Source organism: Lampris incognitus, chromosome 6 (assembly GCF_029633865.1).
Source record: "Lampris incognitus isolate fLamInc1 chromosome 6, fLamInc1.hap2, whole genome shotgun sequence".
Taxonomy (NCBI): Eukaryota; Metazoa; Chordata; class Actinopteri; order Lampriformes; family Lampridae; genus Lampris; species Lampris incognitus.
The window spans coordinates 18,052,338-18,066,683 of record NC_079216.1 but is presented as its reverse complement, the minus strand read 5'-3'; the positions used below and the strand labels follow the sequence as shown (position 1 = coordinate 18,066,683).

The window sequence follows — 14,346 nt, the reverse complement described above, 5'->3', positions numbered from 1 at the left end:
ACTGGCTGGATGGACGTTCAAAGACTCCGAATATATTCAAGTCATTTTCATTTGATCAACAGATCATTTATTCTATTCACTGATTTTGTGAGAGGAAAAAAAACTAGTGAGTTTATTCCATTCATCTCCACAGAAGATGTTTTAGAGAAAAAAACCCTCTTTTCATCAGAAAGATTTCAGATTTTTCTGTTCCGTTTACTGGGCCTCGCATTAACTGGTACAGCGGCATAGCGTCCTGGCTGATTAAGGTGCAGGCTGGCAGCAGTTCAGTCAGTCAAACTGTCAGCCGGTGAAATACAAAAGACAGTCAGCCAGTGGACAGAAGATGGAGTCAGCTCCCCAGCTTGTCGCTGAGGTAGCTGGAGGTCTTGGCGTCTTGCAGCAGCATGTTGGCCAGGTCGTGGAGCTGGTGGTGGTAGGCTAGCCGGTACTGGGTGTAGATGTCGTCACAGTGGCCCAACAGACGCTTCAGATTCTGAGTGGCGCTGCCCGGCGGTCTGGACACACTGAGTCTGAGAGACAACAAGAGGAGGAAAAAAAAATGCAGTGAGAAAATAACCCCGTTTTCTATCCTTTCTTGTTTAGAATTTTCTCCCTTTTTCTCCCCAATTGTACTTGGCCAATTATCCCACTCTTCAGAGCCGTCCCGGTCGTTGCTCCACCCCCTCTGCTGATCCGGGGAGGTCTGCAGACTACCACATGCCTCCTCCGATACATGTGGAGTTGCCAGCTGCTTCTTTTCACCTGACAGTGAGGAGTTTCACCAGGGGGACGTAGCGCGTGGGAGGATCACGCTATTCCCCCCAGTTCCCCATCCCCCCTGAACAGGTGCCCTGACTGACCAGAGGAGGCGCTAGTGCAGCAACCAGGACACATACCCACATCCAACTTCCCACCCGCAGACACGGCCAATTGTGTCTGTAGGGATGCCCGACCAAGCTGGAGGTAACACGGGGATTCGAACCGGTGATCTTCGTGTCGGTATGCAACGGAATAGACCGTCACGCCACCCGGACGCCCCTTTTTATGCATCTAATGAGACAATGGGACATCTGAGAGGGAGACCGAGCAGGGGACACGCAGGAGGTTGTGTTTCTGTTGAGATTTAATGCTACATGTTTGTGACTTCGGATGTGGAGGAGACCTGTTGAGCTCAGCCATCTCCGACTACAACAGGTGGAGCGATTCACTTACTTTTTGGAGATGTCCTCAAACAGGCCAGCGGTGAGTGGCCGGTGTCGTTTTAGCTCCTCCAGGTAAACAAAGTCCCCGTTCAGGATGACCTTTTGGTACAGGACCTCCGCCCAGTCAGGGCTGTAGTTATATGCTTCAGAGACAACAAACACCTGAGGCAGTGAACACATATGGAGTGGTTTTTAATGACCTTTGACCAGAAACGCACACATATTCCCACCTAGACAATCATTAATTCCTTCCCTGAGTTAGGTCATGGATGAACCATGGTTTTTTTGTGGATTTTTTCCCCCTTTTTCCCCCCAATTGCACAAACCCCAATTCCAATGACGGTGGGACGTTGTGTAAAACGTAAATAAAAACAGAATGCAATGATTTGCAAATCCTTTTCGACCTATATTCAATTGAATACACTACAAAGACAAGAAATTTAATGTTCAAACTGATAAACTTTATTGTTTTCTTGCAAATATTCACTCATTTTGAATTTGATGCCTGCAACACGTTCCAAAAAGACTGGGACAGGGTTATGTTTACTACTGTGTTACATCACCTTTCCTTTTAACAACACTCAATAAGCATTTGGGAACTGAGGATACTAATTGTTGAAGCTTTGTAGGTGGAATTCTTTCCCATTCTTGCTTGATGTACAACTTCAGTTGCTCAACAGTCCGGGGTCTCCGTTGTCGTAGTTTGCGCTTCATAATGCGCCACACATTTTCAATGGGAGACAGGTCTGGACTGCAGGCAGGCCAGTCTAGTACCCGCAATCTTTTACTACAATAAGCAGGGATGTCCCTGAAAAAGACGTCGCTTGGATGGCAGCATATGTTGCTCCAAAACCTGTATGTACCTTTCAGCATTAATGGTGCCTTCACAGATGTGCAAGTTACCCATGATGCCATGGGCACTAACACACCTCCATACCATCACAGATGCTGGCTTTTGAACTTTGCACTGATAACAATCTGGATGGTCCCTGTCCTCTTTAGCCCGGAGGACACGACGTCCATGATTTCCAAAACAATTTGAAATGTGGACTCGTCAGACCACAGCACACGTTTCCACTTTGCGTCAGTCCATCTCAGATGAGCTAAGGCCCAGAGAAGCCGGTGGCGTTTCTGGGTGTTGTTGATATATGGCTTTCGCTTTGCATGGGAGAGTTTTAACTTGCACTTGTAGATGTAGTGACGAACTGTGTTAACTGACGATGGTTTTCCCAAGTGTTCCTGAACCCATGTGGTAATATCCTTTACAGAATGATGTCGGTTTTTAATGCAGTGCCGCCTGAGGGGTCGAAGGTCACGGGCATTCAATGTTGGTTTTCGGCCTTGGCTTACGTGCAGAGATTTCTCCGGATTCTCTGAATCTTTTTATGATATTATGGACTGTAGATGATGAAATCCCTAAATTCCTTGCAGTTGTACGTTGAGAAACGTTGTTCTTAAACTGTTGGACTATTTGCTCACGCAGTTGTTCACAAAGTGGTGAACCTCGCCCCATCCTTGCTTGTGAACGACTGAGCCTTTCGGGGATGCTCCTTTTATACCCAATCATGACACTCACCTGTTTCCAATTAACCTGTTCACCTGTGGAATGTTCCAAACAGGTGGTTTTTGAGCATTCCTCAACTTTCCCAGTCTTTCGTTGCCCCTGTCCCAGCTTCTTTAGAACGTGTTGCAGGCATCAAATTCAAAATGAGTGAATATTTGCAAAAAACAATAAAGTTGATCAGTATGAACATTAAATATCTTGTCTTTGTAGTGTATTCAATTGAATATAGGTCAAAAAGGATTTGCAAATCATTGTATTCTGTTTTTATTCACGTTTTACACAACGTCCCAACTTCATTGGAATTGGGGTTTGTACTTGGCCAATTAGCCCACTCTTCCGAGCTGTCCCGGTCTCTGCTCCACCTCCTCTGCCGATCCGGGAAGGGCTGCAGACTACCACATGCCTCCTCCGATACATGTGGAGTCACCAGCCGCTTCTTTTCACCTGACAGTGAGGAGTTTCATCAAGGGGACGTAGCGCGTGGGAGGATCACGCCATTTCCCCCAGTCCCCCCGAACAGGTGCCCCGACCAACCAGAGGAGGCGCTGGTGCAGCGACCAGGACACATACCCACATCCGGCTTCCCACCCGTAGACACGGCCAATTGTGTCTGTAGGGATGTCCGACCAAGCCAGAGGTAACACGGGGGATTTGAACCGCCGATCCCCGAGTGGGCAGGCAACGGAATAGACCGCCATGTCACCCGGACGCCCCGGATGAACCACTTTTTTTATCTGTTCCTGTGTGAAGTGCATTGCATTGCATTTTTATGTACGAAATCTGCCACACAAATAAAGTTCAACTGATATAATGAGTTTTAACTGACTGACTGACTGATATACTGACCAACCAACATATAGACAAAGAGAAAATTCATTCGTTGTCTGCAAGGACGCAAGTCTTTTCCACAGCCAGGGCATGTGAGACGAAACACAGCAGACAGAACTTAAAATACACCACACACTGCACAGTGTTCCAGTACATACAATACAAAACAGGAAACGCCACTTGGACGACTATAGGATTTTCTGGTAAACTCAACAACATCCACATCAGCATCCATCAGGAGCCAGTCAACATGGTCATATGTGTAGAGAGATATTGTATGTATAGTCTGTTGTCTGTATGTCAGGTGACATGTGTAGTCCACAGTCTATGTGTCCATCCATTATTCAAACCGCTTATCCTGCTCTCAGGGTCGTGGAGATGCTGGAGCCTATCCCAGCAGTCACCGGGCAGCAGGTGGGGAGACACCATCGACAGGCCACCAGGCCATCACAGGACCGACACACACACATATTCACACCTAGGGACAACTTAGTACGGCCGATTCACCTGACCTACATACGCAGACACGGGGAGAACATGCAAACTCCCCACAGAGGACGACCCGAGATGACTTCCAAGATTGGACTACCCCGGGGCTCGAACCCAGGACCCTCTTGCTCTGAGGCGACCGTGCTAACCACTGCACCACCGTGCCGCCCCCAGTCTATGTATAACAATGAATATAATCTACTGTGCATACTGAAAGTACAATCATGTATCTAGTCATATAGTCTACTCTCTATATGTACAGTGATATACAGTATATCCAAGGCTCAGCGTTTTTGGTTTTTACCGATTTTCACCAAAAAATACCCAGATTTTTAAACTGATTTTCACCCGGATTTTATGTTTCCACGGATCCAAAAGTTGTTCCTGTTCGTGTGAGGTTATGTAACAGTGTCCTCTTGTGGCGAAATTCGGCATTCTGGATGGCTTTGAAAAATAAAAACCGAAAACGCTGAGCCTTGAGTATATCCTACTGTCTATGCAGAATTATATGTATTGTCTATAAATAGAGTGATATGTGCATACACTGTACAGACAGACAGATCAGGTACGTCAGTATGAACTGTGGGACCAAGTTAGTGTGTAAGTGTATGTGGGCATTTTCTACCTGGTAGCATCGCGGCAGAGTCACAATGGTGCTGAGCAGCTCTGAAGGGAGGAGGTTGATGACACGCTGGTCTGAGTCATGGTTCAGGAAGTGGAGTTGCAGCAGAACCAGCTTGGCCATTCTAACACAACTGGCAGCCTGGCGCACGCACGAGTCCTGGCAACACATCAACACACATCCACACACACATATAGCATGCATACACAATACATCAACAAACACTCAGACACAGGCCAAGGTATTACCGCGGTTTAGCTGAGCTTTACCTCAGAGTAACTGTACTGAAGTACATAACTCAAGAGTCTATACATCAAAGTGAATGTAGTTCAGTGTATTTTTACCTTGGTGTATATGACATACATACCTTAGAGTAGCTCTCCGCAGCATCCTTAAGCAGAGCCAGGACCTTCTGCAGGGCGCTCTTAAGTTCAGAGGTTACGACTGTGTGAAGGGAAGAGAATAATGAATGGCAGCCTCAAGCATCTGTCCTTATCCAGATTCAGCAGACCTTGGGGCTACTTGCAGTCAGCCACTGACACAACAGCCAAGTAAAGCTGAATAATATTGATTTTGGTGAATCAAAGCGCAGTATGAGTACTGGTGGATGTCAGACTTGTTCTGCATGTTATCTATTGGCATCTTCACACCCTTTAAAGACAGGGATGTATGATATGAATATAGGACTGATGCAACGGTACTGTATTATCTTATCACGACTCATAGATGTCCTGTCCTACATGGGACTTTATGACAACAATTTATTGTACAAATAAAACTGAGCATTGATTTGACCCTCCACCACCTAACAAAACCCCAACAGATGCAAAAACTACAGCTTCATAGATAAAGACTGTCACACTTATACAGAGAAGGAGAGGGAGGTGTGTTGCATCCTGAATTTAATCATCTCCACAATGCACACACATTTACAAACTTTTGTGGTGAGAAACGTTTTTTTTAAATTTTCCCCCCTTTTGCCCCAATTGCCAACTGTACCTGTCTAATTACCCCACTCTCCTGAGCTGTCCCGGGCACTGCTCCACCCCCTCTGCTGATCTGGGGAGGGCTGCAGACTACCACATGCCTCCTCCTCCGTTTCTTTTCACTTGACAGTGAGGAGTTTCACCAGGTGGATGTAGCACGTGGGAGGATCACACTATTCCCCCCAGTTCCCCCTCCCCCCTGAACAGTCTCCCCCGACTGACCAGAGGAGGCGCTAGTGCAGTGACCAGGACACATACCCACATCCGGCTTCCCACCCGCAGACATGGCCAATTGTGTCTGCAGGGACGCCCGAAGCAAACCGGAGGCGACACGGGGATTCGAACTGGCAATCCCCGTGTTGGCAGGCAACGGAATAGACAGACAAAACAAATTAAACACCAACTTTAGCTCACCCCAAGGTTGTGACTCGATGATTTTTAGCTGTGTGCGGGCAGCCATCTCATGGTTCTCCCCGATCTCCCGTCGCATGCTGAAGCACAGCGCCACCATGTTGTGTTTCTCACTGTCTCCCGGCAAACAACGCTTTATGTAGTCCAGCAGAGCAGTCTTCAGGCCGGAGCTCTGGAACGGGCAGGGTTTAACATGGAGTTAACGTGGGATTTACACGAGATTCATGTCTAACAGACCAGGAGTCTGAAGATGGTATGAGCTGTCAGTACGAACTCTGTAGAACAACAGGGGTCTGGAAATGTTCTTAGCCTTCTGTCACAGACTGAGACTGAGGTCTATTTGTAACTGTGTAGAAGGCCGAACCGGATGACATCAGCTACCTGTAGGTGTCCTCAGTGAGTCAGTAATGGTATGTTACGAACACGGGCGTGTCCGTATGGTTGTTTTGTGTTGCCTTTTTGTATCTAACCCTCACTCTGACTCTACATTCAGGTATCCGCCAGGTGCTGTTCATCACCTAATCAACCGGTCCAACAAATCAACCAACTTCCATCAGCTGTGCAGTCTCCCATTTAAACCCCCCACATGTGTTCAGTTCCCCGGCCAGCTAGTTTAGTTTGTGTGGTGTAGCCACTTTGGGTTGATGTCTTTGTCCCTGTAGCTTCTTTGTGTTTGTAATGTCTGGCCCGTTTTTGGTTAAGTTTGCATGTTGACTATTTTGAGTTATGTTTAGCCTTTAATTTGTTTAGTTCTTTTGGGCAAGGGGATCAAGGTAAGATGCCCATGGGCAAACACCCCATCACGTAGCTTACCCCTGTTAGACACACTAGGTTAGGAGCGGTTGCCATCCTCCGTCTTTAGGTTTGGTGCTTTTCAGCACCGTCAAGGGTGGGTTGCTTTTGTTAGTAGTTTATGGTTTAGGCAACAGTTCGGTTCCCTTGTCCTGTCATGGTCTCAATAAATATTTATTTTATTATATTTATACATTTGTCTCACTGTGTCGCACCCTCACCTCACTGTTACCCAGTACACCAATTGTTGCACCCTCCCCAGACCAAGGGACATAACGCGGTATAATCAGTCGGTTCATGAAAACGAGCTACTAGTTTGCGTTAGAATTTGCAAACGGCATAACTTTTGTTCCCTCCATCTTTTTCTTTTTGGACTTTTCCCCTTTTTTCTTCCCAATTGTACCTGGCCAATCACCCCACTCTCCTGAGCCATCCCGGTTGGTGTTCTACCCCCTCTGCCGATCCGGGGAGGGCTGCAGACTACCACATGCCTCCTCCGATACATGTGGAGTCACCAGCCGTTTCTTTTCACCTGACCGCGAGGAGTTTCACCAGGGGGACGTAGCGCATGGGAGGATCACACTATTCCCCCCCCCCCCCCCCCCGGACAGGTGCCCTGACCGACCAGAGGAGGTGCTAGTGCAGCGACCAGGACACATACCGTGTCTTTAGGGACGCATGACCAAGCTGTAGGTAACATGGGGATTCGAACCGACGATCCCCATGTTGGTCGGCAACGGAATAGACTATACTACTCGGACGTCCATGTTCCCTCCGTCTTTAACTATGAAAGGGCCATCAAACATGAAGAAATGTGTGGGTGAGTTTTTGCTGCTATCGAGTGTAAAGTGTCCTCGGGTTCCTTGAAAGGCGCTACACAAAATTAAGTCGTTGTTGTTGTTCAGTATATTCTCTTCAGTATATGTTCTTTTTGTGTGTGCGCCTTTTGATGCAGAGTCTGTGCGTGTCTCCGTGTGTGTGTCTGACCTGTCCTCGGTCAGTCTCCAGTTTCTTCCTAAGCAGGATCTCAAAGCGGTGGTTCTGATGGAGCAGGTCGAAGATGTAGGTCATCTCATTATACCTGCCGATACCTGTCAACAAACGCACCTGCAGGGATATGGATACACATAGACACACACAACCACTGAAGGGCACCAACACAATACATAAATGACTGACATTTTTGTGTCATGATATTATGACGACGAAAATAAATTACTTTCTACATACAAGAATACTCCCACAACTAATACATGGTTTTTTCTTTTATTCTGAGATACTTTATTCATTCCTGTGGGCAAATTACGCTCAGCATTTAACCCATCCTAGCTGTGTAGCTAGGGGCAGTGGGCAGCCGCTGTGCAGCACCCGGGGACCAACTCCAGTTCGTCTCGCCATGCCTCAGTCAGGGTCACAGACAGGAGTATTAACCCTAACATGCATGTCTTTTTGATGGTGGGAGAAACCGGAGCACCTGGAGAAAACCCACCGCAGACACGGGGAGAACATGCAAACTCCACACAGAGGACGACCTGGGATGTCCCCCAAGGTTGGACGACCCCAGGGTTCGAACCCAGGACCTTCTCGCTGAGAGGTGACAGCGCTAACCACTAGGCCACCGTGCTGCCCAAGTTCTGCACATGCAAATGTGTATGTATATTCTAGTGTGGCACTGACAGAGTCAGGGGTGTCAGTGGGCAGCCTCACCAGGAGGCCATAGTGTTCACTGGGGGCCAGGTGGGCGTGACTGAGATGGCGCGCAGCCTGCAGGACCCTGACTATGCCCTCCATGTTACAGGTCACACTGAAACAGTCATGGGCCAGAATCAACAGCTCCACAGCTACAAGAGGAGGGGAGGGGGAGAGAAGGTGAGAACAGAAAGGTAAGGGGCAGCTTGAATATTCAATACGATTTTACTCAGTCTGGTAGAACCATCTTTACTTCTAGGATTTCTAAAGAGCTTTACCGAGCTAAAGGAGCCATTCTTGAGTAAAACATCTTGCTACAGGAGTCTACAACCAGTCGACCCTGGTGCGTGTCACTATTTCTGTGTGCATGTGAGTGAGTGTGACTTTGTGTGTTTGTGTACTTGTAAGCATCTTACTACACTCCAGGTCTCTCAGTGGTACTGTGGAGAGGTGCTCCAGCAGCTTAATCCCCACCAGGTTGGGGTCATCACACAATCTGACCAGCTGGAGGAAAACTTCTCTCCCATCGGATGGCCTGTAAACCTGCCTCTCAACTGGTCACACAGACAGAAATGTGCACAAACACACACACACACACACCAAAAAGTTGGAAAAAAAGCACATCAATTCTATCTCTGATCTTCCGGGGTTACAAAACATTTGTCGCCCCCATTTCCAGGTTTCTGTGTCTCACAACTTGACTTCCTTCCTATCGGTGGTAATAACAATGGTGATTTAGGAACTTACGCCCATTCTATTACCACAAGCCTCGCGAGTCTCTCCGGGTAACATGCAGCTAAATGGCCGGAACCACATCTATGAGAATCCTGAGACATGTTGTCAGCATCAGTCTCTGCTCTCTTTTGTGATGCTGACTGGCGACTTGTCAGTTAAAGAAAACTCAGCCAATCACTCTTTAGATATGGTCCTGAGGGCCATCGTTTACCTGGTTCTGACTCCTGGGCAGCAGCCAGCAGGCCCTGGGCCACAGCAGAAGAAACCAGCTGGGCTACGGATTCCGATGTCAGGCCCTGCGCCCGGATGAAGGCCTGGGCTTTTTTGAAGCGCTCCGGCTGGTTGGATAGCAGCAGTTTCCCAAGCACCACCTGAGGATCCTCCTTGGAGATCTCTCTAAATGAACACTGCAGCTCCTGTTGGAGACACAGGAGCCTCAGTAATATAATTTGAGTATGTTGGAGACTTGCCATGCTTTTAATTTTAATCAGTACAGCTTTTAGTTTGCATATTTTACTTTACTGAACATCTTGATGCATGCTCAATAATCCAGGTAAGGAAATCACAGAAAGGTGAATCAGTTCATCTGGACACAATGTTAACTGACCGATACGTTTCATCACTCATCGAAGTGACCTCTTCAGGCTCAACTGCAGGTATCCCCACCCTTATAAACAATACAGTGACATCCATCCATCCATTATTCATGCTGCTTATCCGAATTCGGGTCGCAGGGGAAGCTGGAGCCTATCCCAGCAGTCATTGCGAGGCAGGCGGGGAAACACCCTGGACAGGCCAACATGCAACCTCCGCACAGAGAATGTCCTGGGACGACCCCCAAGGATGGACAACCCCAGAGTTAGAACCCAGGACTCCTCTTGGTGTGAGGCGATTGCACTAACCACTGCGCCGCTGTGCCACCCCAAGACCGTGGCATAATGACCGAAAACAATGGTCAGTTTCATATGCAAACTGCCGTGAGCATTAACTAGAGTTTCAATGGCCATGTGTACTATTCACAGAGGATTGGGGAATAGTTGCAATCACAGCATTGTAAGTTGGCAACAGATGTACGCTTAGTCCCCCCCCCCCCCCCCGGCCCCCACCGGTTCAGGGATGGTCATTCCCTCTTCACACAGATGGCGTTTTTCCCTATCAAGGACGTGCACATCCTCATCCTTGAAAGAGTGGCTACTGGCCTGTAGATGGGTGTAGACTGTGGCGTCCTGGCCTGACGCGTTATCTCTTCTGTGGCACAACACAGAAGAGCTAACGCTTTAAAAAAATACAGACCAGCCACCAACCAAATATTGGTAAACGTCTGTTAGTATCTCATTGCTGAGTCTACTCTATCATTCACTTTGGCAGTTAACTGGCTGTTGGTTGAAGGTCTTGCTCAGTGAAAACAACCCAATAAATATTCCGGTGGTCTGTGGATTTCCAGGTACCTTGGAGAGCTGGTAGAGGCTGAGGACCTGCTTGCAGTAGTTGTTGCCGTGGCAACACTCACTGACCAGTGATTGGAGGTGGCCAACCACCTGGTCCTCAGGGAGGGGCACCATCACAAAGGAGGACAGACTGCTGGGCGATGAAGCTGAGAGAGTGAGAGAGAGAGAGAGAGAGAGAGAGGGAGAGAGAGAGAGTGAGAGAGTGAGAGAGAGATGGTCTAAGCTGGCAATATTTTCAACTTCTAAATAGCACCTGCTCTCTCTGATCTGTTAATTATCTGCTCTGTTTTTCATGGGATTTTAATAGTTAGCTGTGTTTAACTGCCTTTGTAACTCTGATGAAGAGAACAAAGGACACTTACAGCTAGCAACACTCCCCCTGGACGTGGCCTCTGAGGTCACTTCCTGCGGTTGAGGGTCCAGCTCCCCGGAGGCCAAGCCGCGGCAGTGCAGCACCAGGCACATGTTCCGGTGAAACAGAGAGAAGTACCAACAGACCCGGCTGGCCTCGTAGATCCCACCCTCATCCAACAGCTGGTCAACCAGAGAGGCCAGAAAACTCCGCTCCTCTGGTCCCAATTCTGAGTCACTCTTCTGCTCATCAGAGGGACCTGGCAGTCTAAGGTGTTTGTCCTGATTCAGGGCAGAAATGTTGGAGAAGGAGAATTCTTTCATAAGCACCTCATATGAGTTCAGTTCAGGACTGACAGCCGGCGCTGGCAGGTTGAACACGCTCTCCTTCTCCATCGCAAATAGGAGGACCTGCTGATGGAGCCGACTGGTCCACAGCTGCTTCTCCAGAGCCTCCAGACGAGCAACGGGAAGATGGTGGAGCAGGGAAAGCCAGTGGCCGGCCAGACAGAGCAGGAGGCACCTCTCCTGGATGCTGAGCAGCTCTGACGGGGCTCCCGTAACCTCTGCCTGGGACAGGAAAAACTGAGAGGCTGACTCTGGGTCAGTGCTGTGGGTCTTGAACTGGTCGTGGCATTTCTTCCAGAAACTGACACGTGTCTCCATCCTGCTCCACTGCTGCTTGGCCTTCTGGGTTGTCACATCCTGGAGCAACTAGATGAGGAAAAAATAAAATTTAAAAACCTTTGTCCTGTATAAAGTAATATCTGTCTCTGCAGAAACCTTGTTGATTCATTTCTGCACTCTAAGAGTAATTTCTAATCATTTGGGCTGAAGCCACTACTCTATCTAATCCAGAGAAACACAGCAGAAAGGGGAAATAGCCATCTTTATACCAGTATTAGTATTAAAACTAGTTTCAATATTAAAACTAACAACTAATGAGAATAATATTAATATTACAAATACTAATTTACTAATATTAATAATTCTAATACTTATTAATATTATTATTACTAATCATAATTATTAATACTAATATTACCTCGACATTAACATTTACATTTCCCTATTTGGTAGATGTTTTTATCTAAAGCAACTTACAACAGCATTAGCAATTACCAGATAAATTCAAAATATTACGGTAACACTTTATTTTAGGGGGTCGGAAATTACCTAGTAATTTCCTAGTAATAAGGAGGTAATTATCAAGTAATTTCTTAGAAATAAGGTTGAAATTACCTTGTAATTTCCTAGTAATAAGGTGGTAGTTTTTACAGGTAATTTTACAGCCAACCCTAACACTAACCCTAACCCAAATTACAAGGTAATTTCAACCTTATTTCTAAGAAATTACGTGATAATTACCACCATATTACTAGGAAATTACTAGGTAATTTCCGACCCCCTAAAACAGGGGTGTCAAACTCCAGGCCTCGAGGGCCGCAGTGTCTGCAGGTATTGGTTGCAACCGTGCATTATACCACCTGACTTCACTAATTAGCTCACCTCCTGGATCAAGGAGGGAAGGGAACTAGTTTAATCAGGTGGTGTAGTGCATGGTTGCAATAAATACCTGCAGACACTGCGGCCCTCGAGGCCTGGAGTTTGACACCCCTGCCCTAAAATAAAGTGCAACCAATATTACCAACTGGCATCATAGAGCACTACACAGAAATCACATCATAGCCATGAGTGGGTACACCTTACAGCACCGAGAAACAGAATCCAAACATAAAGTAGGTAAATGTTGCCAGAAAACAGTAGAACCGGGCAAATAATAACATAGAAGTGGCAAGTACAAGTAGCAAAGGGCTCAATAGTAGACATCAACAACAGTAGTGTTCAAGTAAGTAAAGGTACAATAGTAAAAGCTTGTGCTCATTCATGGTCACTGCAAAGCGCTACTATAGAGACCATTTAAGGATTAAGGTAGACCTTGAAGAGGGAAGTTTTAGGCCTTTCTTGAAATAAGTAAGGAAGTCAGTAGCTAATAATACCAATACCAATACCAACATTACCTCTAATAATATTAGTACAAATATCAATACTACTACTAATGATACTTATGTAGATAATATGAATGTAATTGACCCCTTCACAGGTGTAGCTGTTCCCTTGTGGTTAGCTAAAGAGGTGAGCCTCAGTTATGTAACAGCAACCCGGAGGGGATAGAGTGTCATTTTTTTTGCTCAAAGGTACTCAGAAGTGCCTTTCAGAGAGAAAAATACACCGTATTCACTAAAGAAAAAAAATGTTCCGTTGAGAAAATGTCTCATTCAGGAATTTGGACACAGAACCCTAAGCTGCCTCTTGTCTGTCTGACATGCCGTGTACTGGAAACAGTAAGAGAAAGTCACACTACTGGGTGAGCAGTTGGCTTACCTGACTGATGAGCAGGCTGTCGATGGGCAGGCCAGCCAGCTCGGCCACCTGCCTGGCCTGGTTGAAGAGCCCCCTGGCCTGCAGCTGGAGCACCATGTCCTGGTACTCTGCCCGCTCCACCTCAGGGGAGCAGCTCTGCAGCAACCTGGGGGACACGGACACCGAGGTGCCCTGGACCAACTCACTGAGCTGACTCAGCTGCTTAAAGTCTGGACCTGGACACACAACAGGGAGACACACACACGCACACGCGCACACACACACACTTACTCTAAGGAGCTGTGACATAATATACACCACAGTTTGGCAGTTTTTCACAACACTGAAGCACAGAAGTTGCGTCCGAATTCATATACTAGCGTATTAAGTACACCAAAACAGTATGTGAGTGTTTTTAGTATGTCCGAAACCATAGTATGCATCATATCGTACGTGAAAAATACCAGGATGTCATACTACATCCAGAAAACTTTCTGAATATGCAAACAGTGGACACTACAGTGGCATGACTATCCCACAATGCACTGATACTTCATGACAATGACCAACAATGGTGGAGGGTGATACAAAACCAAACCTGCAGAAAATCCGAATGGTTTAAATGCAAGTATTACTTTTCACTATGCTGAGCGTAAACTGGTTAGAATCATCATTTATTTTTACATTTAAAAAAGAAAAGATGTTATCACACAGTAGAGGCTTGTGCACAGCATGTTGTCATTAACCTGCAAAGAGCTGAAAGTGCCACAGCTCTATGACGTAGTATATCCCAACAGACGTACTTTTTACTCATATAATAATAACATGCTAAAAGATAATACATGCTATACATGTGTACTAAGTAGTATGTGATTTCATACGC

General features: G+C 46.8%; 1 protein-coding gene across 1 annotated transcript in view; it reads right to left on the bottom strand.

Annotated features, from left to right (window-relative positions):
- The window catches only part of spg11 (SPG11 vesicle trafficking associated, spatacsin), an 89,739-nt gene continuing 75,393 nt past the window's right edge, over positions 1–14,346 (bottom strand). The window contains exons 30-41 of the mRNA XM_056282353.1: positions 13,485–13,699; positions 11,111–11,813; positions 10,749–10,894; positions 9,512–9,716; positions 8,982–9,119; positions 8,584–8,717; positions 7,864–7,983; positions 6,088–6,256; positions 5,055–5,131; positions 4,691–4,846; positions 1,195–1,346; positions 1–512 (exon numbers count right to left, since the gene is read on the bottom strand). Coding sequence (XP_056138328.1) covers positions 332–512; positions 1,195–1,346; positions 4,691–4,846; positions 5,055–5,131; positions 6,088–6,256; positions 7,864–7,983; positions 8,584–8,717; positions 8,982–9,119; positions 9,512–9,716; positions 10,749–10,894; positions 11,111–11,813; positions 13,485–13,699 — 2,396 coding nt within the window. The 3' untranslated portion in view covers positions 1–331. The remainder of the gene's footprint in view (positions 513–1,194; positions 1,347–4,690; positions 4,847–5,054; positions 5,132–6,087; positions 6,257–7,863; positions 7,984–8,583; positions 8,718–8,981; positions 9,120–9,511; positions 9,717–10,748; positions 10,895–11,110; positions 11,814–13,484; positions 13,700–14,346) is intronic.